This window comes from Staurois parvus, unplaced genomic scaffold (genome assembly GCF_062004578.1).
Source record: "Staurois parvus isolate SC_StPar_1 unplaced genomic scaffold, SC_StPar_1.0 ptg000090l, whole genome shotgun sequence".
In the NCBI taxonomy this organism is placed as follows: domain Eukaryota; kingdom Metazoa; phylum Chordata; class Amphibia; order Anura; family Ranidae; genus Staurois; species Staurois parvus.
The window spans coordinates 20,294,285-20,320,694 of record NW_028317886.1 but is presented as its reverse complement, the minus strand read 5'-3'; the positions used below and the strand labels follow the sequence as shown (position 1 = coordinate 20,320,694).

The window sequence follows — 26,410 nt, the reverse complement described above, 5'->3', positions numbered from 1 at the left end:
GGCCCTTTTTGTGTAGAAAGTTTGGAGACCCCTACAGCACACAATTACTAATGGAGGAAAAGTCTTTGTGTTCATCAGGCCTTTAACATGCGATGTACAGTAGCCTATAATGGGTAATCCAACTGAATTTACTGAGTGAGGCTTCCTGGAAGCTTTATTTCTGTCAGCTTTAGGTTCATTGTCTTTCTATATTTTAGATTATTAGTTCCATACCTGTATTGTACACTTAAAGTGTTTTAATATCCATCGATTATAAAAGGAGCATACCATCTGCCATTTTAAAGTCAAATCACAAGCACGGTTGTAAATTTGGGTCAATATACACTACATCCCACTGAGCTTCCCGCTATTAGCGGCTAATTAGGCTTGTAAAGCCTTCCCTGCAGCTGTTATCTGTCACGTCAGGTTTGCTCTCCTTTGTCCAAAAGCCACTATGTGTTTGTGGGTTCACCTTATCCATGCTCCGTCTCTAAAAAGACTTTCAGCACCATGACATCTTACCAAAGATAATTTAATTACATACTGCTTATGGCCTTTTTAAAACTATAATGTGTGATGAGAGGCTTGGATCTCCTCGGCTGCCTCTAGCGTTGCAGAACAACTTTCAAACTTCTCAGTGGATCTCATAATACATGCATACACTAAAGAGACATGTGTACAATAAAGACCTTAAGCAGAGATTTTGTAAAATTAAAACGCTTGCTTTCTTTTCGATAACGATAAATTGTGAATAAGTGAAATAAAAAGATTGGGACTCAGCATAGCTGTAAGTAGCAAAAATGTTTAATGCACATATCTTAAATATGCAAGGACTTTCTTTCCTTAACTATTCCAACATTATATGCCCTAAAGTAGCTGTTCAGCAAACTGTAAACTCTCAGATAAGTTTTAACATGTAATGTCAAAAGTTATATTAAAACTTTTTTAAATTGGCCGTTTTCATTAAACTTCCTGTTATGGGGTGATGCCTGTTTTCAGTTGTGTTCTCTTGTGATGGTTTGTCACATGGGCCTGTGGTGGAGAACACAGTTGGCCTCGGTAACACAGATTGTACAATGCTATACCCTGAACTCCTGAGTGTAAATTACTTTTTTCATGCTCAACAAAACTGGCTTAAAGTGGAGCTCCACCCAGAAGGGGAATCTCCGCTTCTTTGTATCCTCCCCTCCTTCACTGCCACATTTGACAATTTTTTTGGTGGGAGCAGGTACCTGGTTTTCACTCCAGCAGTGGGTTGGTATCAGTTGCTGCAGCTGATCATCTGAACATTTTGCAACATGTCCATTCGACAGAAGTCAATTACCAGTCGCCTTCTGCTGAGCAGGAGAGGTCACACACAGATTGAAATTTGGCTGTGCTGCTGATGCTGAACCAGATGAATATCAGTGAAGGGTATCATGAAATGATACCCTAACACTTAACCCCTAAAGTTAAGCCTAAAACTAAGGCCTAACACTTACTAAAAGCATGCAGGTCCTACACTATACCACACAGCCATGAGATCCCAGCTTCAGAACACAATCACTTCAGTTATGGTGATGAGCTATCTTCTGTGGTCTTGGCCCGATTTGTGACATTCCGTTTAGTTTTCACATACAAGGTGGTATCAGAAAGGTTTGAGACTAGTTTTATAACACGCCAACAGATGGCACCACAAGCCTGCACGCACAGTTGCAGGGAGCACCTGCCCTCATAAGTCAGTGTACCAAAAGACATCGTCCTGTGTACATCGGGAGCTGTGCAACTGGTGCTGTTCTGTCAACGTCTCTTATTTCATCAAGGACAACAAGTTAGAACAAAGTGCAAACATGCAATTCTCTGTGAAACTGGGCAAAATCGCCAGAGAGACATTTGACATGATTGAGCAAGTTTAAGGCGATGCTGCAATGAGTCTTTTGAGGTGTTATGAGTGGCTTGCACGCGCTTCAAGAGCGGAAGAACATTGCTGGAAGACAGTGAGAGATCAGGAAGATATTCACTGAGCTCAGCCCCTGAAAATGCCCTCTTCCTGAAGATGAAGATCCAGCTCAAAGGTCGCCATTTTGAAATCATTGCGGAATTCCAGCGATTTGCCCAGATTCACACAAAATTTCACTTTTGCTCTTTGTTTTAACTTGCTGTCCATGATAAAATAGCAGATGTGGTAACGTACGTGGTCAGAATAGCACCAGTTGCACAGCTCCCGAAGTACACATGACCTTGTCTTTTGGCATACTGATTTATGAAGGCCGAAGCTCCCTGTGACTGTGTGTGCAGCCTTGTGCTGGCATCTGTTGGCGTGTTACAAAACTAGTATTGAAACTTTTTGATACCACTGGAGAAAAACATATGGCAGTGATGAAGCTAATGATTCAAAATGTCTACAAACTGTATTTGATGTATACATGACACTATGCATCCATGGTGATTTGAGGACTTCACTTGCTGTTGTAACCAGAGGTGGACTGACCATTTGGAAACTCGGGCCCGGGGTCAGTAGGGGGCCCCATGAGATGCCCCTGGTACCTTTTTCATAGGCTTTTTTGAGTTTGGACAAGGACACAGGGGCCCCATGATCCCCTATTGCCCGGGGGCCCCATGACTTTTCAGTCCGCCCCTGGTTGTAACCAAGTAAAAAATATTACTCTTTTTTTTGTAATGATTAACTCTGAGATGTGGATAATCTGGAGCTTCCCCTGGAGTCAGCATAGATTTCCTGCTATACTTTCAGCTGTTTTGGACCATAACGGCTTAGCAAGTGCTTTGTGTTGCACAGCATTTGCAGAGTGCTCTGTGATCCCTCCATTTAATGTGGCAAATGACTTGCGTGACTCAGCTGCCTTTGAATTTGCTTTCATTGGAACAGCTTTGTACACGTTGCAGGGTATCTCTTGCATCTGCTTGGCCATCCTTTTGTTTTAAACAGCTTTTTTTATTTCCTTGTTAAGGAATTGTGTTAGTAACATGAAACATCAATAGATATAGATGCAGTAAACGCATTTATATGCACACTATTGCATCCTCTTTAATGTTCAATATTTTGTAAATTGAATCTCAGATCCATAAAACAGGAGCATAGCATGCTGAAAGTAAATGGTTTGCTCTCAGTCTAACAGTGAATTGCATACAGAAATTAGGCCTATTGTTAGCTGAATAGGATCTTTTTTGTTTTTATACCTTGCAATATCTCTGATATCTGCATGTTTAAGTTTGATGATTTGGGGGTAGGACTGTCTGTGAGGTTTTTTTGTATATAGCTCAAATTATAATATCTGATCATTTAAGCTGCTTTTAAATCTTGGTTGTACAGTTATTAGATCATCATATTAGACCACTGGTGCTAATAAGAACAAGACACATTTCTGATTTTATTTTCATATGCAGGTTGGAAAAATAATGTAATTTAATGGGAGCTGCAGTGTCCCTTTTTTCTGTCATGTTCCTATATAAAATAAGGGGAAAAAAGATTCCTACTTAACCACTTCTTGACTGCGCTATAGCTATAGTGAACCAGGGGTAAGGTGGAAAAAGTTCTGAAATGATTTATGTTTGTCTCATTTTTTACATCACAGAAACCTGACATTTAAACAGGGGTGTGTAGACTTTTTATATATGTGGGTATATATGCGACTGATATATCGCCTGATAGATCGACTGGTATATATGCGACTGATATTGATGCAAAACACTGCATAAATGGCTGCTTTTAGGAGAGAACTGTATATATGGCTGGATGGGGAGAGCACTGGTTACTGAAGAAAGAGATGTAACACACCTCACAACTTTTAAACTTGAGAAACATTTGGGGACTATTTGGCAACAAGCAGGTATTGGGACAGTAAACATACTGATAATATGTATAGCATAGCTTGCAGAGTACAGTAGTCATGGGTATGTAACATACAACAGAGCTTACAGAGTGCAGTGGTCAGGACTATGTAATATAAAGTATAGCTTACAGTGGGCAGGCGTTACCCATATGGAAGAAAAATATATTTTAAAAATATTTTTCCCAAATATATTGACATATAGTTGAAATGCTACAATTTTGGCCATATTCAGTTTAGCAAGGGGGCCCCCAGATCCTGCCCTCCCCATGTGAATGAGTATGGGGTACATGGTACCGCTACCCATTCACAAAAAAAAAAAAGCTGTAGTGTGAAAAAAGACAGGAGTTATTCTTTGACAAGTCCTTTAATAAAAGAATGTCCCACGAAGTAGATCCAACGTCAATCATGATGTCCGCCGCCGCTCCAGAGAAAAAAAAAAAGGCTCCGCTACCGATCCTGGCTCCCGGCCGTCTGCTCAGAAGCTGGTTTGACAGTTCTTTAAATATCTACGGGGCGTGGCCATCATGTATGTGACCATGCCCCCGTGTGACATCAGTGACCATCATGCCCCGGTCAGCTATGTCACATGGGGGGTGGGGGTCACACGGGTGATGTCTCCAGGTGGCCCCGCCCCTTACATATTTAAGAACTGTCAAAACAGCTTCTGAGCAGATGGCCGGGGGCCAGGGTCGGTAGCGGAGCCTTTTTTTTTTTTTTCTTCGGAGTGGTGGTGGACATCGTGATTGACGTTGGATCTACTTCAGAGGACATTCTTTTATTAAAGGACTTGTCAAAGAATGACTGCTGTCTTTTTTCACACTACAGCTTTTTCTTTTTTTTTTTTTTTTTTTTTTAATGAATGGGTAGTGGTACCATGTACCCCATACTCATTCACATGGGGGGGGGTGGGATCTGGGGGCCCCCTTGCTAAAGTGGGCTTTCAGATTCCGATAAGCCCCCTACCCCAAAGCACCCCCCCATGTTGAGGGCATGTGGCCTGGTATGGTTCGGGGGGGGGGGCGCTCGCTCGCCCCCCTCCCTTTCCTGACCTGCCGGGCTGCATGCTCGGATAAGGGTCTGGTATGGATTTTGGGTGGTCAAAGGGTTAACTGTGTGCTGGTTCACATTATGTGCTGTGTGTGCTTTCCACTGTAAGCACACCGCTTTGTTTGGCTCTGCTATGCATAGCCATACAAAGCAGTATGCAGGAGCTCACAGGGGAGAGAACTGTATTATTTACATACAGTTCTTTCCCCCATCGGTAATACTCGGTGATGACCGGGACCCAGAGATTGCCAGCCGAGGCCACGAATGGCGGCGCGCGCACCCCCTACCCGGAACGGCAAAATTACATATTTATACGTGATTTTGCACACCCATGCCGCCCTGTAGCAGGGTGGACAGGAAGCGGTTAATCTGACTGTACTGACATATGTCAAAGGAATGTTGTCTGAGACAAAGCAGCAGACAAGTATTTCATCAGTCCAAAAACCAATCAACTGTTTTAATAATTTGACAGAATGAATTTTAGCCTGCAATCATTTTGCCCATGGCCATTGCAAGTGCTTAGCTGTGGCCACACACCAGAAATTTCTAGCTCAGTTCATTTGTCTGTTGATAATATGGTGGGATTATTTATTTGGTTACATGTCCATAGGCAAGCAGTATATGGCATTGGAACTAGCTTCTGTAGACACATGAAGATGATGTCTGTATTGATCTTTTGTCAAATATGTGCAAAGCCGAAAGATTTATATTAGCAGACCCCAAAAAATCCAGTATACTGTTAAATATATATGCTGTCCCTGGTAAATGTTTATAGCAGGTAAATTATAATACGCTTGGTATATCAGCTTTATAACTTGATAGCTCTTTATGCTAAAAATGCATCAAAAGTAAATAAACAGATTCTGTCATTGTTAAAAAAAGGAAAAGATGTGCTAAGCAAAATCACATTTTCTCTTCATAAAGCATGAATCTCCTCCATTACCCGGTTATGTTTGATAAAATTAACTGCATGAATATTACATTTTTCTAAGACGTGATTTCCACTTAGATATCTTATGCTCAAATAATTAAAAGCTATTTTACAATTCATGTAATTGTGATGGCTTGATTAGTATAATCAGCTATTCCTAAAGCGATTCCCAAAAGGTTTCATGTACCACATCTGGACAGTTCTATAACAGTAAAATGTTACCCCGGAATTACAGACTGCAGTGATGACAGACATGCAGTTTCAAAATACGAGAAGGGGAGTCGCTGAAATAGTTTTTAATTCATAAGAGCATATAATTTCCACTGAATGTATTTCATATTTGTGTGTGTGGGTTACATGTGATTTTTTTGGACTAATGTATAATCAGATGAAATACAAAGAATAGGAAGCATCCTGCTGTGCACTCCACTACTTTTAAACATCAATACATTGATTTGAACAGTCCTGCTAGGTCTTGTTTTCGTAAAGATTGAAGTTACAGTATCATTCATAAGGATCTGATTTGTTACAGATACTGTTCTATTTGATTCCTGATGCCTCAGACTATATCTTTATGTTCCATGAATAGCTCTAAAATCAGAAGGGTGACGCACTGCATACTCTTCTTGACTGCTATTGACTAATAATTTTCTATAGAAACTCTAAGACTGAAATTGGCAGCAAGTTTCCACTTGTATGGTCAATCACTTTCAACTGAGATGGAATCAAAATGCTGAGCAACTCTAAATGGAAATTAGTGGATTTGATCTACCATAAGGAGATTGGATTAAAATTGAATCTGACAGAAACATTTGGTCGCTTTTGACAAAATTGTTTTCTCAAGGTGATTGTAGCTGTATTAGTGCACTTGCAACAAAACAATTGAGGAACAATTCTGGAAACTGCCAGATACCACCTATAGCACCTGGCATGTCCAAGGAGGACACTTTCCTCTGTGATGGCTTCTTAAAGCGGAGGTCTACCCAAAATGGGACATTCCGCTTTAAAGACTGGTCACCTGCTCCCCATTAGAGATTGGCACCTTTGCGGAACGGGTACCCAAAATTCACAAGTACCTGCCCCCACTTCTGCTGTGATCACCTAGGGAATCAGAAGCAGAAATTGTCCTCCTTCCCTCCCTCCCCGTAGGCTTCTGGGGCACATGACAGATTCCAGAAGACTACGGGGCCATTCAGAATGTGCAGAGCTACTCACACATGCACAGTGGGCACCCGGCTGTGAAGCTGCAAGCTGTCACAGCCGGGTGCCAACACTGAAGATGCAGGGGCTGGGAATGCTGGACGGCCGGTGAAACGGGCTGCAGGAGGGCAATGCAGGATTGAGGGACAGGCTGTTAAGGTCAGCAGCTACAGTTTTGGTAAAATTACAAACACAAATACTCCTGCGCTTGGGGGTGAACTTGACATAGGCTACATCTCCATCCTGGCTGTCCTGGATGGTGCAAGCCTTGCTGCCCTCAAAGGACTGGGGAAGTCCAAAAACACTGAATCCAAAAAGAACAGAGGGTGCACCAGCCTAGTGCATTACCTTTAAAACACATTTTTATTGATACAAAGATAAGTAATACTCACAAAGGATGAGTCAGTCAATAGCTCATCATAAAAAAAAAAAAAAAAAAAAAAAAAAAGAAAGAACAGCACTGTCCAGTTCACAGTGCATCACATCTCACAGTAGGAACCTTGTACCACCAACAGGCTGACGTGTTTTGAGGACTTGCCACTCCCTCAGAGCCAACCATCAGTTTTTGTAGCTGCTGACTTTTATTTTTTTACAGTGTGACTGGAACTCCACTTTAATACTTTTTCTTTGGGTAATGTATAGTTACTGAATGTGTGGAGGAACATTTGAAGTATGTAAAGAGCCCACCTTGGCATGATCCTAAATCTGGAGATGCACGGATACTTTAAAAAGTAAACCACTTTAGCAATTAAACTTGGGATGGTAAGTGGTTGCCTGAAAACCACCCAGTAATTTGATTGATCAAACTGGACTAATAACTCACAGCTGCAACACAAGTTATTGAAAAAAATCTATTGAAACTGGAGAAAGCTTTAAAAACATTTGACTACTGTCCATTATACTTTTTTATTTGCATTAACGTTCAGATTTTCAGGACAAGCTTTCAGGGTGAATCCCTTCTTCAAGGTCCAAGCAATACTGTTTGGACTTTGAAGAAGGGGGTACACCCTGAAAGCTTGTCCTGAAAATATTTGTTAGTGCAAATAAAGCATAATGGACAGTACTCAATTTTTTGTAGCTTTCTCCAATCTCAGTTGATATTTTTCAATAACCTGTATTGCAGCTGTCAATTAATAGTCCAGTTCGATCTATCAAATTCGTGGGTGGTAGATTACTTGTTTTCAGGCAACCACTTCTCATCCCTTGTTTAATTCCTAAAGTGGTTGACTTTGCCTTAAAGTATCCATATATACAGTATCTACAGATTTAGGGTCATGCAAGGTGGGCTCTTTATATACCTCCATGTTGTTTCCCACATTCTCTAACTATCCAATACCGAAAGAAAAGGTATGAAGAGGCCATAACAGAGGAAAGTGTTCTCCTTTGGACATATATCTGCTGTTATAGGTGGTATCTGGCAGAACAGGTCTCCATTTTAACCACCTTTCTAATACTATGATTTTATAGTAGTCCTAAAGCTATGGCTGTAGTGAAATTAGTGACCTAATTAGTAGTTTCCTAAGAGTTTAAAAATGTTACAAAAGGTTTCTCTAATCAAGGCTAATAGTAGGTTAGCTATAAAATATACAGCACCATAAATATGTCAAAAGAAATATGCACTTAGGGAGATGCCTTATAATAGTCTACTATGACAATAAATTACAGGCCACTAGAAATTACCTTTTACGGGGAGCAAAAATCGAGTGATTGTACATGGGAATTAGTGGTTTCATTTGATCACGTGGAATAGGATCAAAAAATCTGATTACTTTTTACAAAATTGTGGGAGTTTTCTCAAAATTTGATTTTTTTTTTCTTCAATAACCTGCATTGTAGCTGTCAATTTTATAGCCCACTGGAATCAAGCAAATTCAGGGAATAGATCGAACTCAAGGGTGTTTGATTGCTGTTTTTCAGGCATCCATTTTTACTCATATGTTCAATTCCTTGTTGACCAAAACTGGTTAAATTTTCCTGAAAATTTCCACTTGTACAGTACCAGATTTTGCATCCTCCAGTTTTAGTAAATCTCCCCCTGTGCCTGTTGCACACATTTACTAGCAAGCATGAAGAGAAGGAATTCTCTTTCCTGCTACACAAGAATGTGTCATAAGAAATATGCACTGAGAAAGATATAAGGACTGTCATTGCTGACCTAATTCTGCAAAATGTACATTGACTGTCTCTGGTTTGGGCACTTTCTGAGTCATGGATCTGGAAGAAGTCAGTGACAGAAAAAAAACAACATTTTCAGGAGTGGTCAGCCTACATATTTCTTTCAGTACAGGATTTTGTGTTGGATACAGCAGGGAAGTGTTAGAGCCTCAGCCTCATTTTAGTTGCAGTCCCTATTTGGGAGATCTTACCTTATTTCCTGTTCTTGTGACACTCATACAATAAATGATGCATGAGAAAGGAAGGCACAGAGAAAAAGTAAAATATTATTAGATGCTCAATCTTTCCCACTTCACTAAAATGTACTTTTGGTGTCCTCTTTAGAGATGTTTCTTATCACTTTCAATACTAATCTCTTCTTACTTCTTTTCAGTAAAGGAATTAGAAGGAGATTTATCCTTCTTGTCTGTATAGGAACTGATGGGAGCTTTCTCCATTGGTGATTCAAACAAAAACACAATTTTAGTACAGTGAGGAAAGGTTAGAGCTTTTAACAAAATGTTATTTTTGTCTGTACAAAATATATACAATGGTGCCACACAGTACTGAATAATAGTGTTCCTTATAAATATGTGCAGAAGTGTCATAAACTACAGTAAAGAGAACAAAAACATGACATGAATAAAGCAAAATAATGAAAAACTCATGTTGTCTGTGTGCGTTCCTTTAAAAATACCGAAACAGCAAAATGTCTGTGTGTTTTCCTTTTAACATAAAGAAAATATTTGTATATATTCCTTTAAATAACAAATAACAGTGAACACACCAAAATGTTCACGTGTCCTTTTGAATCCTCATAGTACCGCTTAAAAATTTAAAACCAAAATGTATCCACGTGTATTCAATATTGTCCATATGTCCAAGAAGTTGGAATTCTTCAAAAACTCTTCATAATTCCACCGTGACTTATATAGACCATCACCGCCCTAATCCATATGCTCTCACCTTACAGTTAGACCTAACTGTCATTTAGGTCATATGCAGCTTCTTTTTTAAATGGAGTTCTCATAAATTACAATAGCGATCTCCACTCCAATACTTAGTGGCTCCACAATTCACTTCCATCCTCCATGATGTTTAGATCCAGAGTGAAAAAAGCTCAAAAAGATGAAGAATGTATAGTGCTTTCTGCTAAAAATATATTATTTTTATTTAAAACTTCTTGTACTTAACTTAAAAAGTGCATGAAGAACTGGAGCACTGCAGTATAAGGCATTTACAGTTGAATAACCTCCAACAAAATGGCCACCTGCACACTTCCTGTGACATTATTGGCTCCTTCCAATGAGTTACAGCATACAGTTGTGTCCAAAATTATTCAACCCCCAATGCTGTAAAGGGGTTTAGGGACTATAGTGTACATTTGGAATTGTATTCAGAATCAAATCCTACAAGGACGTTGTAACTACCCAAATGCAACTAAAATGACATCAATTGTTTATGTAATACAGTAGTAAATGGTTCTTATGTGGTTTCTTCATTGCCACAATTATTCAACCCCTTAAAGACTACCACTCTGAAGAACAGAGGTTCATACAGGTGCTTTCCATCAGGTATTGAAAACACCTGTGGATGTCACCGAGCAGCAATCAAGCATAATAAGCACCAATTAGGCAGCTTTAAAATGACTGTGATACTCAGCTCCTTCTAGACATTTACTGGTGTGGTTACAAACATGGTGAAGGCAAGAGAATGGTCCAGGAAGACAAGAGAAGAGGTGATTTCTCTTCACAGGAAGGGCAATGGCTATAAGAAGATTGCAAAGATGTTAAACATACCAAGAGACACCTTAGGAAGCATCATTCGCAAATTCAAGGCAAAGGGCACTGTTGAAACGCTACCTGGTCGTGGCAGAAAGAAGATGCTGACTTCGACTGCTGTGCGCTACCTGAAGCGTAGAGTGGAGAGAAGTCCCCGTGTGACTGCTGAGGAACTGAGAAAAGATTTGTCAGATGTGGGTACAGAAGTTTCAGCCCAGACAATAAGACGCACACTGCGTAATGAAGGCCTCCGTGCCAGAACTCCCAGGCGTACCCCCTTGCTGTCTCCAAAGAATAAGAAGAGTCGACTGCAGTATGCCAAAAGCCATGTGGACAAACCACAAAAGTTGTGGGATAGTGTTCTGTGGACTGATGAAACAAAATTAGAACTGTTTGGGCCCATGGATCAACGCTATGTTTGGAGGAGGAAGAACAAGGCCTATGATGAAAAGAACACCTTGCCTACTGTGAAGCATGGTGGAGGGTTAATCATGCTTTGGGGCTGTTTTGCTTCTGCAGGTACAGGGAAGCTTCAGCGTGTGCAAGGTACCATGAATTCTCTTCAGTACCAGGAGATATTGGATGGAAACGTGATGCAGTCCGTCACACACCTGAGGCTTGGGAGACGTTGGACCTTTCAACAGGACAATGATCCCAAGCATACCTCCAAGTCCACTAGAGCATGGTTGCAGAGGAAAGGCTGGAACATTTTGGAGTGGCCATCGCAGTCACCAGACTTAAATCCGATTGAGAACCTCTGGTGGGACTTAAAGAAAGCAGTTGCAGTGCGCAAGCCTAAGAATGTGACTGAACTGGAGGCCTTTGCCCATGAAGAATGGGCGAAGATACCCGTAGATCGCTGCAAGACACTTGTGTCAAGCTATGCTTCACGTTTAAAAGCTGTTATAACTGTAAAAGGATGCTGTACTAAGTACTAAGATTGAATGTCACTTGGGGGTTGAATAAAACTGATAATGCTGTGAGCACAGAAAAGACATTTGTGGTTATTTCATTATAACTGTTATGTTATATTTGTCTGACCTACAAGTGCCTCTTTAATGTAAATGTAAGCAAGATGACTGAATGATCAAAAGCAATGTCAAACTGGCCAAAACACTCAATTTCAGTGGGGGTTGAATAATTTTGGACACAACTGTAAATCACTTGACTTCATCAGGGGATGAAGCCATAGTTTTTTTTTTTTTTTGTTTTTTTTTTGGAGAACGTATTGTCAGACCCATTGGAGTAATAATGCTCTGAATGTTTTAGGGTGGTTGTTAGTAGTTTTGGTAGGTTTTGAATGAGGTTTTACCTGTTCTTTTCTCATTGATTACCCCCCCCCCCCAATTCGTGTACAAGCATCATAGTGAAGGAAGAAAGAGCAGGTCTCCCCAATCAACACCGCATTAGAAATATTAACTCTTTTTCACTCCAAAAATATCCCAAATATTTTTTTAAAACACCTGGAGTTAGGCTTTAAGAAGGGAAACATTATGTCAATATTTTCCACCAATAAGAATTGAGTAGAGAGTATAGGGACCTTAGATTGTACAACTCTTGAGGGCAGGGACTGATGAATGTACAATATATACAGTTGTGTTCAAAATAATAGCAGTCAGACATCACTGACCTGATCAATCACTGTTTTTGGTAGAAATGATATTTCTACATGGCAAATAATTTACTAGCAGGTGTAGTAGAGTAATAGAAAGCCAACAGACCCAACAGTCATGACATGCATGCTGCTGATTCTGTGTAATTGAATCACTAATTGAAAGGGGCATGTTCAAAATAATAGCAGTGTGGAGTTCTATTAGTGAGTTCATTCATTCTTTGAAAAACATGTGGCAATTATTGCCCTTATTTAAGGAAGGAAGGAAGGAAGGCAGAAAATGTTGTACATGCTGGTTACAGTGCATTTCTCTCTGAAATTCTGAGGAAAATGGGTCGATCCAGACATTGTTCAGAAGAACAGCGTACCTTGATTAAAAAGTTGATTGGAGAGGGGAAAACATATAAAGAAGTGCAGAAAATGATAGGCTGCTCAGCTAAAATGATCACAAATGCTTTAAAATGGCAACTAAAACCTGAAAGACGTGGAAGAAAGTGAAAAACTACCATTCGAATGGATAGAAGAATAGCCAAAATGGCAAGGACTCAGCCAACAATCGGCTCCAGGAAGATCAAAGAAGATCTAAAGTTACCTGTGAGTACTGTTACAATTAGAAGACACCTTTCTGAAGCCAAGCTATCTGCAAGAAGCCCCCGCAAAGTCCCACTGTTGAAAAAAAGACGTGCTGAAGAGGTTACAATTTGCCAAAGAGCGCATTGACTGGCCTAAAGAGAAATGGCGCAACATTTTGTGGACTGATGAAAGTAAGATTGTTCTTTTTGGGTCTAGTGGCCAGAGACAGTTTGTCAGACGACCCCCAAACACTGAATTCAAGCCACAGTACACTGTGAAGACAGTGAAGCATGGGTTGCGCAAGCATCATGATATGGGGATGTTTCTCATACTACGGTGTTGGACCTATTTATCGCATACCAGGGATCATGGATCAGTTTGAATACATCAGAATACTTGAAGAGGTCATGCTGCCTTATGCTGAAGAGGAAATGCCCTTGAAATGGGTGTTACAACAAAACAATGACCCCAAACACACCAGTAAATGTGCAACATCTTGGTTCCAGACCAACAAGATTGACGTTATGGAGTGGCCAGCCCAATCCCCGGATCTTAATCCAATAGAAAACTTGTGGGATGACATCAAAAATGAAGTTTCTGAGGCAAAACCAAGAAATAGAGAAGAACTGTGGAATGTAGTCCAACCATCCTGGGCTGGAATACCTGTTCACAGGTGCCAGAAGTTGGTTGACTCCATGCAACACAGATGTACAGCAGTTCTCAGAAACAGTGCTTCTACAAGTAAATATTAAGTGATTCAAAGGAAAGCAAAACATTTTTCAGTTTATATAGTGAATGTTTGAGTTTGTAAAGAAGAATACAAACATTTTTTGGAACAGTCTAATATTCACTTTTCTTCAATTTTTTTTAGAGGAACAACACAAATTTGATATATTTTTCTTCATGTTTTGATTTGGAATAGAATGTGTAGTGTTCCCAATGCATTTGTGTGTATGGAAATAAAAGCTATTAGAAGGATTTTGAGCTTTATTCTTTTTTTTTTCAACACACTGCTATTATTTTGAACACAACTGTATGTAAAGTGATGTGTAAATTGATAGCGCTCTACAAGTACCTGAAATAAATCAATCAAATAAATATAATCAAAAAGTATGAGTACACCCAATAAGGAGGAATGTGTTCTCCTTGGACATGTCAAATGTTATAAGAGGTATCTGGCATTTTCCAGGACAGCTATCCATGGTAACTGAATACTAAGCATTGAGTAGTAGTCCTGAATTTATGGATGTAGTAATGAATTCAGTAACCTATTTAGTAGTGTCCCATAATACTGCTGTAATAATGTTACAAAAACCTTCTATAAGCCAAGCTGGCAGAAAGTTAGCAATAGAAATTCCAATGCTATAATTTTGAGTCATAATACCCATAGATTGAGGGAGATACCTTAAAACAGTCATCTATTACAATAATTGTCAGGCCACTGGAAAGGACCTCTACAGCCTTCAAACTACAAACGTTTGTAGCTTGATAATAATGGTATCTTTCAAATATATGTTTTGGAATTCCACAGTAAAGTGTCACTCCACGCAAAAAAAGTTATAAATAAATGAGCTGATGATCCCACCATTCCCTTTCTTTTAATATTACTTACAATGTTGGTCCAACAACACTATTCAGCCACTATTGAAAGGCTAATCCCCTAAGAGTTGTCGGCATCTGGAAGCTGCGTAACTTATCGTATACAAAAAGCGCAGGGCACTTTGGAGGCTTCCAAAAGTGTACATGTGCTGTAATTGTTTAGGTGCAGTTGTTAGAGCTGGCATTGAGCTGTGGTGGAAATATACATCCCAGCAGGCATAGATAATTTCCGGCAGTGACTCAAGAGCAGCTCTGTTACACTTCTGCCAGTCACACATCGCACTTATCTTCAAGAGAGTTACAGTCACGTGACCCTGTTAAACATACCTATAACAAGGCAAAAATATGCGACTTTTCTTATTTTACACATTTCATCCATCATGGAAATAATTACATGACAATGGCATGTTTGCTGGGTTAAGGCTACTTAATTAGGTACACCTGTTCAATTGCTTGGCAACACAAATTGCTAATCAGCCAATCACATGGCTCCAACTCAATGCATTTAGGTATTTAGACATGGTGAAGATGACTTGCTGAAGTTGCTGAATTAGAATGGGGAAGAAAGGTGATTTACGTGACTTTAAATGTAGCATGGTTGGTGTCAGACAGCTTGGTCTGAGTATTTCAAAAACTGGCGATCGACTGGGATTTTCACACACAACCATCTCTAGGGTTTACAGAGAATGGTCCAAAGAAGAAAAAATAGCCTTTGAGCGGCAGTTGTGTGCAGAAAAATGCCTTGTTGATGTCAGAGGAGAATGGGCAGACTGGTTGCTGCGACATTCAGATGGTAGGGTCAGAAGCTGATGCAAACATGAAAGCATGTATCCATCCTGCCTCATAGCAACGGTTCAGGATGGTGGAGGTACTGTAATAGTGTGGGAGATATTTTCTTGGTACTAGCAAGGTGTACCTAATAAAGTGACTGGTAACTGTAAAGTAAAATAAAAGTATATGGTGGCATTTAAATAAGTTTTATATTTTTTAGCAGATCTATCTTAAACACTTTCTGTCTAGAAACATGAAAACTGCCATTACTGAGCTATCCTGAAAGCACTTGATGCCTGGCTCTCCAGCTGACCTTGCTTTTATACTTTGACTTGCTGACCTGAACAAAAAGCAACTAAGGAAATCTGACTTTCTTGATAAGTAAATATCTTCCAAATCAACGACTCAAAAAATATTAAAGCTAGGAGTGATCGAAACAGTCTAACAAGTTGCATTTTAGAAGGAGCTACTTGATGTAGTGTCAGGTGCTCTGTGAAGAAGGATTCTGCAGTCCTGCTACTATTCAGGGAGGACCGGTGATGCTGGGCAAACCTGGCTCTTTTTAATGAATGTATGAAGGAGGTGAAGGATGAGTCTAACTGATCAATGTTGGGTGTTTGAACACACTGAGCTATAACAGTTGTCACAACCCAGCGCACAGCATTGAACTGGAGAAGGGTAACAAGCCCTTCACTCCTGGATGAACAGAGACAAAAGATGACCTGCTTTCACTGCCTTACCTAACCGCTGTGACGCTTCCATATTATTTCATATTACTAAAAGAAGACACAAAATGTGTGCGCATGTATAGATATTTATTTCTTTAAGGAATTTATATAGCGCCAACAATGTACGCAGTGCTTTACATACAGCATATGTTGTACATTCACATTTGTCCCTGCCTTGAAGGAGCTCACAATCTAAGGTTGCTAAGGCTGCTTTCACACTGCTCCATTGCAGAAATGCAGTAAAAAAGCATATGTGTGTTTTTCACATTTCCAGGGCATTTGGCACCTGTGAAAAAAGGACATCGAAAACGCAACCATGCGTCTTTGCTGTGTTTTTTAAGCTCAGTCCATTAATTTCATGGGGGAGATACATTTTGGTGTGTGGTGTTTTTTTTTTTTTTTTTTTTTTTTTTTTTAACTGCACCAAAAATGCAGCATGCAGGACTTTTAAAAAAACGCAGCGAACTCTTAACTGACCGGTGTGAAGATCTTTAGAGGATTTAATGGTCAGATATTTTTCTTCAGCTTTTGCTAAGGCAAAAACGTATGAAATACTGATCAGTGTGAAAAGTCCATACACATACAGTACTAGGGCCAATTTAAACTGGAGGCAGTTAACCTACCAACTTGTCTTTGATATATGTACATATTTTATGCAGAAAATGAAGTCTTCATCTGAGCTGATACACAGCAGATACACCTCTGCTGTTATTTGACTTGAAACTTCAGGCATCATTATTGTGTTTTTTTTTCTTACTAGAATAGAAGAGGTTAACATTGTTAAGTTTTTATTGTGTGGATCCACATTGGAAAGATTTCTCCCAATTTGGGTCTTGGTAACTGCTGTTACTAGAACAGGATATGAAGGGAATTTGTCCAGTGGGGGCACATCTATACTGTTATTTGAACTGGCATAATATTTATTTTGTTTTATAGAATTTAAAAAGTTTTAGAAACACCGCTACATTTCTATTTTTTATTTTTTGGGGATCTACATTGGAGAGATTTCTCTCAATGTCTGCCTCTTTTCTCAGTAACGACCATAACTAAGATGGAAGGGGGGGGGGGGTTCTTATCTTTTTCCACTTATGTTTTCTGTGTGTGTACAATATATGCAATAAGTGTATTTGGGGCTTGTTCAGAAAAGGAGTAATTGATATAGGGGCCTACAGACTGACCGATATTAAACATTAAACTGTTTTCCTCTGTGTTTGCTGAGAGGTCCTGTTCATTAGCGTTTTCAAGTACAGCTTTTCCCTAGTGAATACATTGGGCTATCAGGAACATCAGCAGTACACACATTAAGTATTAAAATATACAACATCACGCACTTATTGTGATGATTTCAGGCAAGATTCAGGGCACAGGAGTCTAGAGAGGTTTTCCTGGAGCACTATTAGGAACAATAGAAAATGTGTTTTATTACATTTTATTTGTCTGTTTTTATTGCTTTGGACACATACTGTACATGTTGTATATGAAGGCAGTGTGGTAAAAAACTATTCAGAATTCATCTCTTTCTCCAAGGTGTCTATAGTATACTTACATGTGGGTGGAAGGAGGGGTTACCACATTTTGTGTTCTTTACAATGCCTAATCAATAAGCTCAATAGTTGGAGTAATTTAACCTATTCCATTCAAAATAGTTGATGCAAAACTACTACTATTCCTGCAAATCAGAAAGTGTTTTTTTGCTTTTTATGTTGGATAGAGCGGGAATGGTTAGGACCTCTGTCCTTTTTTATTTTATGAATTTATTTGTTGCTGTCTGCTCCCTGTAAGAGAGATTTCCCCTTACTTGTCCTAAATACGCAAGAAAAGATCTCTTCAAAGCAGAGGGATATCACTTCTTAAGCTGGCCATACACTAGTAGATTCTAGAACAAATGGTACAAATATTCAAACAAACAAACATTCATACTAAAAATCTCAGTACATTCGATGACTTAGGGAATGTTGTTTGAAAGTACTTTAAAATGTTTCTTTTTAATGATCAGTTTTGGAATGTATGTAATTTCCTGAATGAAAACCACATTCACTGTTAGAAATACGTTCATCCGAAAAAAAATTTTCATCCAGCTCATTAAATTTTTTTCGCTACTGCAATAGAAACTGAATATCGGTTTGCTCCTACTAATGATTAGAAACATAGAGTGACAGCAGAAAAAAAGACCATTTGGTCCATTGTGTCTTGCCAAGTTTTATTTCATTTTTTTTTTTACTTGTCCCAAACCTAGATCTATACTCAGACCAAAAAGTAAAAAATAAATCTATATAAATTAAAAAGAAAGAAAACAAATATATACTGTAAATAAAGAGAAAATTGAACAAACATTCTTTAAACAAAAATTTATAAATAAACTCTACTAGTGTGTGGCCAGCTTTAGATGGCTGTCACCTACACAGGTTTAGCTGTTGCACGTTTTCTGTAACAACTTAAAATTTCGAAATTCCCATCACTTTTTGTACCGTAGACAATAGTGTACACCAATAAAAAGATGATAGAACTGTTTATAAAAGTTGTTGTGCTGGGAAAGAAATCAATGTAATCATGTGGAGAGGGCATAGAGGAACAGCAATAGTTCTATAGGCAGGTATGGCAGCACTGGTTGGGATTTCACTGCAGAGAGGGTACTGTGGGGGCAATTCAATAAAGCACTTGCAACACATTTTTTGCAGTGTGGGTGTGGTCAAAAGCCTTGTGCCAAATTCATGAAATCATTATTCGTCCCAATATTTTATTTGCAGCAATTTAACTGTCTGTTGCTATTTTTGCAAAAAAATATTAAATACTGTCATATTGGCGATAAGTTAAAGTGGAATTCCAGGCTATAACTATCTACTCTTGAATCCGCTCCCACCCCCCCTTCTAACTCCTGTTTTAACTACCCTGTAGAAGGAAGATGCCTATACTTACCTATTCTGTATAATAATAATAATTCTCAGGGCGCTCTGCTCCGGTCATACTATCTCCGCAGCGGCCGGCTTCAGGGGAGAGGAAACATCACCATGAACAGGTGGAATGCCCGGGCGGTGCGTCATCCAGAGGCTTACTATGGCGCATCCATTATCGGCTGCCTCTCCTCTCCCCTGAAGCCAGCCACTGTGAGTCAATCACATGATTGGACCAGAGCACCCTGGAAATAGGTAAGTATAAGCATCTTCTTTTTACAGGAATGAGTTAAAACTAGATAGTTATAAGTATAAGCAGACATCCATGCAAGCCTTACCAACATCTACATGAATCTATCTCAAGTTGTGCCAACTGTCGCAAGACAGATTTCTATTGAGTAACTACAACACTCTATATGAATATCACAGTGTTGTTAGGCCAGGCAGGAAGTTAAGGGCACATTTCATTTATGGACAATCAACAGTTATTTTGCATTATTATTAAAGTGGTACTAAACCCAGGACCCTGCATTCACTATATCAGGTCTCCCACCGTATATAGAACATGGAAATGAAATTATTTTAGTAAATATAAAATACAAATAGTAAATATATATATAAAATACCTTTTTCTCATCAGCAGTATATAGAAGTCTTGTGACTTCTATCAGTGTCCAGCTGAGCACTGGTTAAAGCTTGTAGGAGGAGTTTTCATTCTGCTCTGACTGTCCTATGAGACTGCATGACCCCTGACCCTCTGGACAGTGCTGATTGGGCCATGTGCTGATCGCATGCACCCTCCTAAGAAAAGAGAGACCTCTCTAGCAGTACTCACCAAACTGAGCATGTGCAGAGTGTTCCCGAGGCTGTGTTCTATCAGCAGATGAAATGGATGATGTGGTAGATGGGGAGGATCAGTTGGGACAGGATCAAGCATCCTTCTTTTCTTTTTCTGAGGATTTACCCCTTAAATTCCACAGTGAGTATAAGCATGCTTTACTGCATATACAGACTGATTTTATTGTTGTGGGTTTAGTAACACTTTAAGAAATGCCTGTGCCAAAGTTTACACGTATTGCTGAAAAGTGCTGCATTTGTTTTTTTTTTCGTCCACTTTGAGCAGCTCGAGTATGATCTTTGATGATCAGGAGACTGACTATGTAGGGGTGACTAAGAAGGAGACGGAATACAATTCAGTGTATCAGAAACACATGCACTAATAATTTCTTGGATAAAAAGCCAAAAGCTTACAGCCCAATGCAGCCAAAAAGACACCTGCCTGTATATATCCCTAAAAATGCGTGATTATATGCCTCCCTTGGCAGAAGTCTTGCATGGTAGCTATAATGCTGTGACATGTGAAGGCACTCTGTATATCTGTGTATTAATGAACACAAGTCAGATATATGTATATTGAAATGTATATCTTGACACAACATATAATCCTATGGCTTCTTAAATATATACAGTAACTATAGATACACATTTCAGAACCATTTGCTTTACTAAAAATATTCAATTCAGATGATATGTTAGCTTGTCGTCTATGCTTTGTATTTAAGGACTTCCTTTCTTTTTGTTATAAAATTTATGAATTGTCCTTTGGTTTTTCCGGTAACATCCTGTTTAGCAGATACAAGGGAAAAGCTAGGCCTCCACCTGCTATTATCCATTTGGTTCAGGCCGAAGGATCTGACATCCTGCTGATCTTTTGTCCATATTTCTCACATGTTAGGGTGTGTCACACTTCAGTTTTCAGAAGTTTTGTTGGATTTTTCAGCCAAGCCAGAATTGCACGGTGCTGCGCTCATATTGTTCAGATTTACTGAAACGTCATAAAAAGGCCTTGCTAAGTGGAAGGGTTGGAAGAGCAGGGCAGATCGGCTAAGCCCCCATGGGTGGGACGTTTACACAGTCCATACACTGCAAACTAATGTATTCACTGTGACTGTGCAGCTGGATTGAGTCAGCTGTTTTCAGAATATGTTGGCAGGCTGCCTGTGTGGATTTTTTTGTCAAAGTGGAATTCAGAGGAATATTATTAGAACAATATGTCTGGTTTCTCAACAGTTCCTTTCTCTGCTGCTGCCACGGAAATGATCCTGTGTGCTTTATATCAAGAAATGATCCTTTTTTGTTTTTGCAATGTTTGTCAATATGTCACAAAAGACTAATTTGTACAGGGTTCAAAGGCTTAATGTACTCTGGTAATGTACTGCTAATTGTACAGTTCATAGTTTTTTAAAGCCTCATTCCATTAAAAAAGTATTATTATTATTAATATACAGGATTTATATAGCGCCTACAGTTTTCTCAGCGCTTTACAATATAATGGGAGACAATACAGCAACAATACAGCTCCTTGGAGCTTACAATCTAAGAGAATATGTTGTAGTTATCAGTGAAGCATGGATGTGCTAAGTCAGCCCCTGGCTTCTTATATGTCCTGGATACTATGCTATGCTATGGGGGCACTTGGAAGGGAGAGGGAGCCAGGTGAGCTGGCGGGGGACCCCAGAAGAGGAGGTTTGGGGCCACTCTGTGCAAAACCTTTGCACAAACTTGGTAAGTATAACATCTTTATTATTAAAAAAAACATCCTTTCCAATCACTTTAAAACCTTTAGTCAAAATAAAATAAAAATCATCAAAAGAAATGGTAATGAAGTCTATCACACAATGCTCTTTTTGTTGGTTAGCAGCTGTGGACAAAAAAATGGAAACACTACATAATTTCCAGGTGTGAAAGTGAAAACATGTTTTGTGTTGAAAGAGGAAGTGATGTAACATTCTTTTGCTTTTGCTGTGTGATGAGACACCTAGCTAACAGGTGGGAAGCTTCACTTTCATCATTCACTGCATGCACTGCTAGTAATACAGGTTAGATGGTTAGAGCTTACTGAGCTTCAAAGAGGGCAAATTGTTGGTGCCGCTTAGCTGGTGCCTCTGTGAGTGAAGTTGGCAATTTATTGTTGGCTGTGTTGCGAAGTACAGAATCAAAGGTTATGATGACATATACAGTTTCCAGGAAAACATTGTCTGATAAGCATAAGTGCGGTCGACATGGTCAACTGACAGAGACAAAAGGACATTGCGCAGGATTGTGACCTGGAATAACAATACAACAACTGCAGTCACATGAAGACTGAGATTGAGCTCTGCAGTCACTTTTTCCACAGTTGTTTTCTTATTCCAGATCCCAATCCTGGCAATGTCCGTTTGTCTCTTTCAGTCAGTTGACCATGTGGACTATACCTATGCTCATCATACAATGTTTCCCCAGAAACTGTATATACCGTCATAACCTTTGATACTGTACCTCTCGACACAGAAAATAAATTGGCAACTTCAGTCACAGAGGCACCAGCCATGCGGCACCAACAATTCACCCTTTTTGAAGCTCAATAAACTCTGACATGACTCTGTATGTATTCTGAAAGGCTAACCACAGCCTAGTCTGCCTGGCTCTACAACTGTTGTATCACAGGGAAAACATCCAGCCAGTGGGTTATTGGCTTGTCAAGTTTATAACTTATCAAAACAAGGTTCCAGAATGTTTTTTTTTTAGCAAAAATGGCCTCCAAAAGTATTACTATTTCACCAAACAGCATCATTCTTTCTTTTACAGCTGTTGAGTAAAGCCATTAAATAAATAAATGACCAAATGATCAGCAGTTATTCCAGATAAGTCTCAGGGTCACCTAAGTGACAATGTTAAATTTCAGAACCTTTCCAAGACAAAATATGACATTGAATTTTTAAATTAAAACTGATGGATCAGAATAGATACTTTTTAGCTACGGTGTAAACAGAGATAATCCAGAGAGAGGTCACCGTTCTATATCTACACACCAGACGATGAAAAGATTTATGTATGGTTGTGGCTGTGCACATAAAAAATATGTTCCTGTTTCTGTGTGTGAAATCTATTATATTTTATTTCTTGTATTTAATTCATTAGGTTGCATGTCTTCAAGATTTCTTTGGTGATGATGATGTGTTTATTGCCTGTGGACCAGAGAAATACCGATATGCACAGGATGACTTTGTTCTGGATCATAGTGGTAATTGTAATTCTAAATTTACATTCATTAGATTTGCATGAGTTACTAGTATTTGTAGCATATGTGTCATGGTTACCACCATTTGTCATGATTAACACCATTCTTTCATGATTTGACTAACATAGCCATGTCAGGATGACATGCCTGCATTTCTCGGAAGTAATGCAGTGGCAGACTGTTACCTTTGCTGGAAAAACATCTGTATGTGGGTATTGGTGTGTGTCAGTGTATTTTTTGTTGGTATGTTTAACCGCAAAAACGCTATCCCCAATCTCTCTTTTCAGAATGCCGTGTTTTAAAAACACCATATTCCCGTTCTCCAAGGCAATCTGGTTCAAAAAGTCCATCAGCAACACGGCGCAGCAAATCTCCAGCTACAGGTAAGAGGAATGAACAAGATGAGAGCTTCAGCTTTATAAATAAAAAAATTCTCAATTAAGAAATTTGGCTAAACAAGTAACATCTGAACACAAGTGGCACATGTACACTTACTTATATCTGATTGTCTAGATCTATGCAGCATTCCAGAATGAGACAACTCCTGCACTTTGCCTCTGTGCAAAGACCTGTCATTGCTACTTTTACTCTTTGTGCAGGGTGACTGGTTTTGTACCCACCCCCTGTAGTTTTCTGCAGGCAGTCTGTAAGTAGATGGACTTGCTGGGTCCACCCCACCGCTCTACTACATTTACAGATTATTAGTTGGGTATGCAAAGACATTTATTGCACCCAAAGGGGAATTCTATCCTTTACGGCTATTAAGAAATACATTTAAATTAATATTTATGTGCCCAGAGTTCAGCTTTAATTGCAAATCTACTGCTCACATTTTGTTTACCCAGTACTTCAGGATAGCGTGCAGTGTATGTACAGGCTTATATGAAAATTCAAGCAATTGAAGTAGAAAGCACTTTCTTTTTTCTCCCCATATATTCTGTTAAAAGTACATGTACAAATGTAAATCCTGCCAGTTTCACTGTGTAAAGGCCACTCCCTTTCTTGAGGCGACGATATTTGCTTGCTGTTAAAGTTCAGATAGCGTTGTCACATGTTACTGAGCAGTGTCACCACAGGGCTGCAAATGTGCGCTGGCAGTTAGATAATGCAGCCTCTTTCTCCAGCATTAAAAAGTTGTCACCATGATGTGGCTGGTCCCATCATGTCTGTCCCACCTCTCCTCTTTCTCCAGCATTAAAAAGTTGTCACCATGATATGGCTGGTCCTATCATGTCTGTCCCACCTCTCCTCTCTCCAGCATTAAAAAGTTGTCACCATGATGTGGCTGGTCCCATCATGTCTGTCCCACCTCTCCTCTTTCTCCAGCATTAAAAAGTTGTCACCATGATGTGGCTGGTCCCATCATGTCTGTTCCACATCTCCTCTCTCCAGCATTAAAAAGTTGTCACGATGATGTGGCTGGTCCCATCATGTCTGTCCCTCCTCTCCTCTTTCTCCAGCATTAAAAAGTTGTCTCCATGATATAGCTGGTCCCATCATGTCTGTCCCACCTATCCTCTCTCCAGCATTAAAAAGTTGTCACCATGATGTGGTTGGTCCCATCATGTCTGTCCCACCTCTCCTCTTTCTCCAGTATTAAAAAGTTGTCTCCATGATGTGGCTGGTCCCATCATGTCTGTCCCACATCTCCTCTCTCCAGCATTAAAAAGTTTTCACCATGATGTGGCTGGTCCCATCATGTCTGTCCCACCTCTCCTCTTTGGACAGCTGTAGTCAGGAGTGACAAGGGGCTTCAATTACCCCTAGGACTAACTATGGCTAACAGCAGTGGTTAGACACAAGAGCTATTGGGAATTGTAGTTCCCAAAGCATTATGACATCAGCAGAAATAACACTGTAGAGCTTCTTCTCTTGATTTTATTATTTAGATTGTTATGTGGACATAATAGTATTTGTATGTGTCAGTAGGATAAAAAGATAGATGGTTGGTCACCATGGTAACTTCCATGTCACTTTATCTAAAATTATTGGGCTTCTTGTATTAAAGGGTCTGCCAATAGCAATCAATCCATATCGATCTTTAATTTCTAACCTTCCCTAAAAGCAAGGTGAAAGAATACCATTGGCTGCTATGAGCAGCAAAAGACAGTTAATCCACTATTTATTTGGTTACAGAAAACGTATTCATCAATGTCCTAAATACAAAGAAAATCACTGCAGCTATTGAAATATTATAGCTGAATAAGTAGTTGTTAATTTAAAATAGATATTTAGCAATAGCATGCTGATTTAATGTATTCTCTTGATGTTTTTATCCTTGTTGTATAATGAATGCAGTAAGGAGGACTGGCTACTACTCCAGTGCCTATTCCACAGCAAGGTCCCCAGGTGAGCCATTCAGATTGGGGCTTTCTCTCTTGGCTTTATCAACTCACCTGCCAATTCACGTCTCTGTCTAGCTTCATAAACCTGCTGCCCTGCACAGCTTAATCATCATTCGAGCACGCTTTTTTTCATTTGAGTGGGGTTTTTTCAGCTAACCAAGCTAAACCATTTACTGGCTGCTTTACCTGGCATATTTAATTGAACCGTTAGGCTGATTTATGAGAACAAGTGTAAAGGCAAACAGTTGTAAAGCTTAGCACCCAAACCAGTTTTAGTTTTTCTTTTTCAAAACCATAGATATAGAAATCTGGTTGTTAGTGTCCAGTTATCAGAACTCAGAACACTAGTCCAATTTTCAGAAATCAGCCTCAGTCTTCAAATATTGTATATAAGACTAGGCATTGACTGGGAAAATTTCTGAAAAGAAGCCAAGAAATTTTCCTGTCTTCATTTACATAGCTGGACCACCAGAACCTGTCTTCTCCACATCTCAGCCAACCCATTCTTGCAGAACATATGCTGTGAGATCTTCATCTACTTTTTCCACATGGGAAATAATGATCGGTGGCTGGTTATGTCAAGTCTTTAGTTCACATTCAATTACTAGCTTTTCCTACACGATAAGCAATTTTAATTCCCCACTAGGTTCAATTACTGCAAGCAATGGCTAGTTCAATATGCAGTCATGTGACTCATTAGTAAAAGTTAACGACTTGCCCTCCAGAGGATTTACCCCTCCCTCCCATCCTGATCAGGCACTTTTTTTATGATACGGCGCTGCGCTACTTTAACTGACAATTGCGCAGTCATGCAACACTGCACCCAAATAAAATCCATGTCCTTTTTATCCCACAAATGGAGCTTGGTTTCTGTAGTATTTGATCACCTCTATGTTTTTAATTTTTTGC

General features: G+C 39.4%; 1 protein-coding gene across 2 annotated transcripts in view; it reads left to right on the top strand.

The window, feature by feature from the left end:
• The window catches only part of DCLK2 (doublecortin like kinase 2), a 148,916-nt gene that overhangs the window by 48,574 nt on the left and 73,932 nt on the right, over nt 1-26,410 (top strand). Inside the window, exons 3-5 of one of the 2 annotated variants that reach the window (XM_089670469.1) lie at nt 23,057-23,159; nt 23,444-23,539; nt 25,455-25,505. In XM_089670469.1, coding sequence (XP_089526595.1) covers nt 23,057-23,159; nt 23,444-23,539; nt 25,455-25,505 — 250 coding nt within the window. The remainder of the gene's footprint in view (nt 1-23,056; nt 23,160-23,443; nt 23,540-25,454; nt 25,506-26,410) is intronic. The other variant, XM_089670470.1, reaches the window with a different exon arrangement.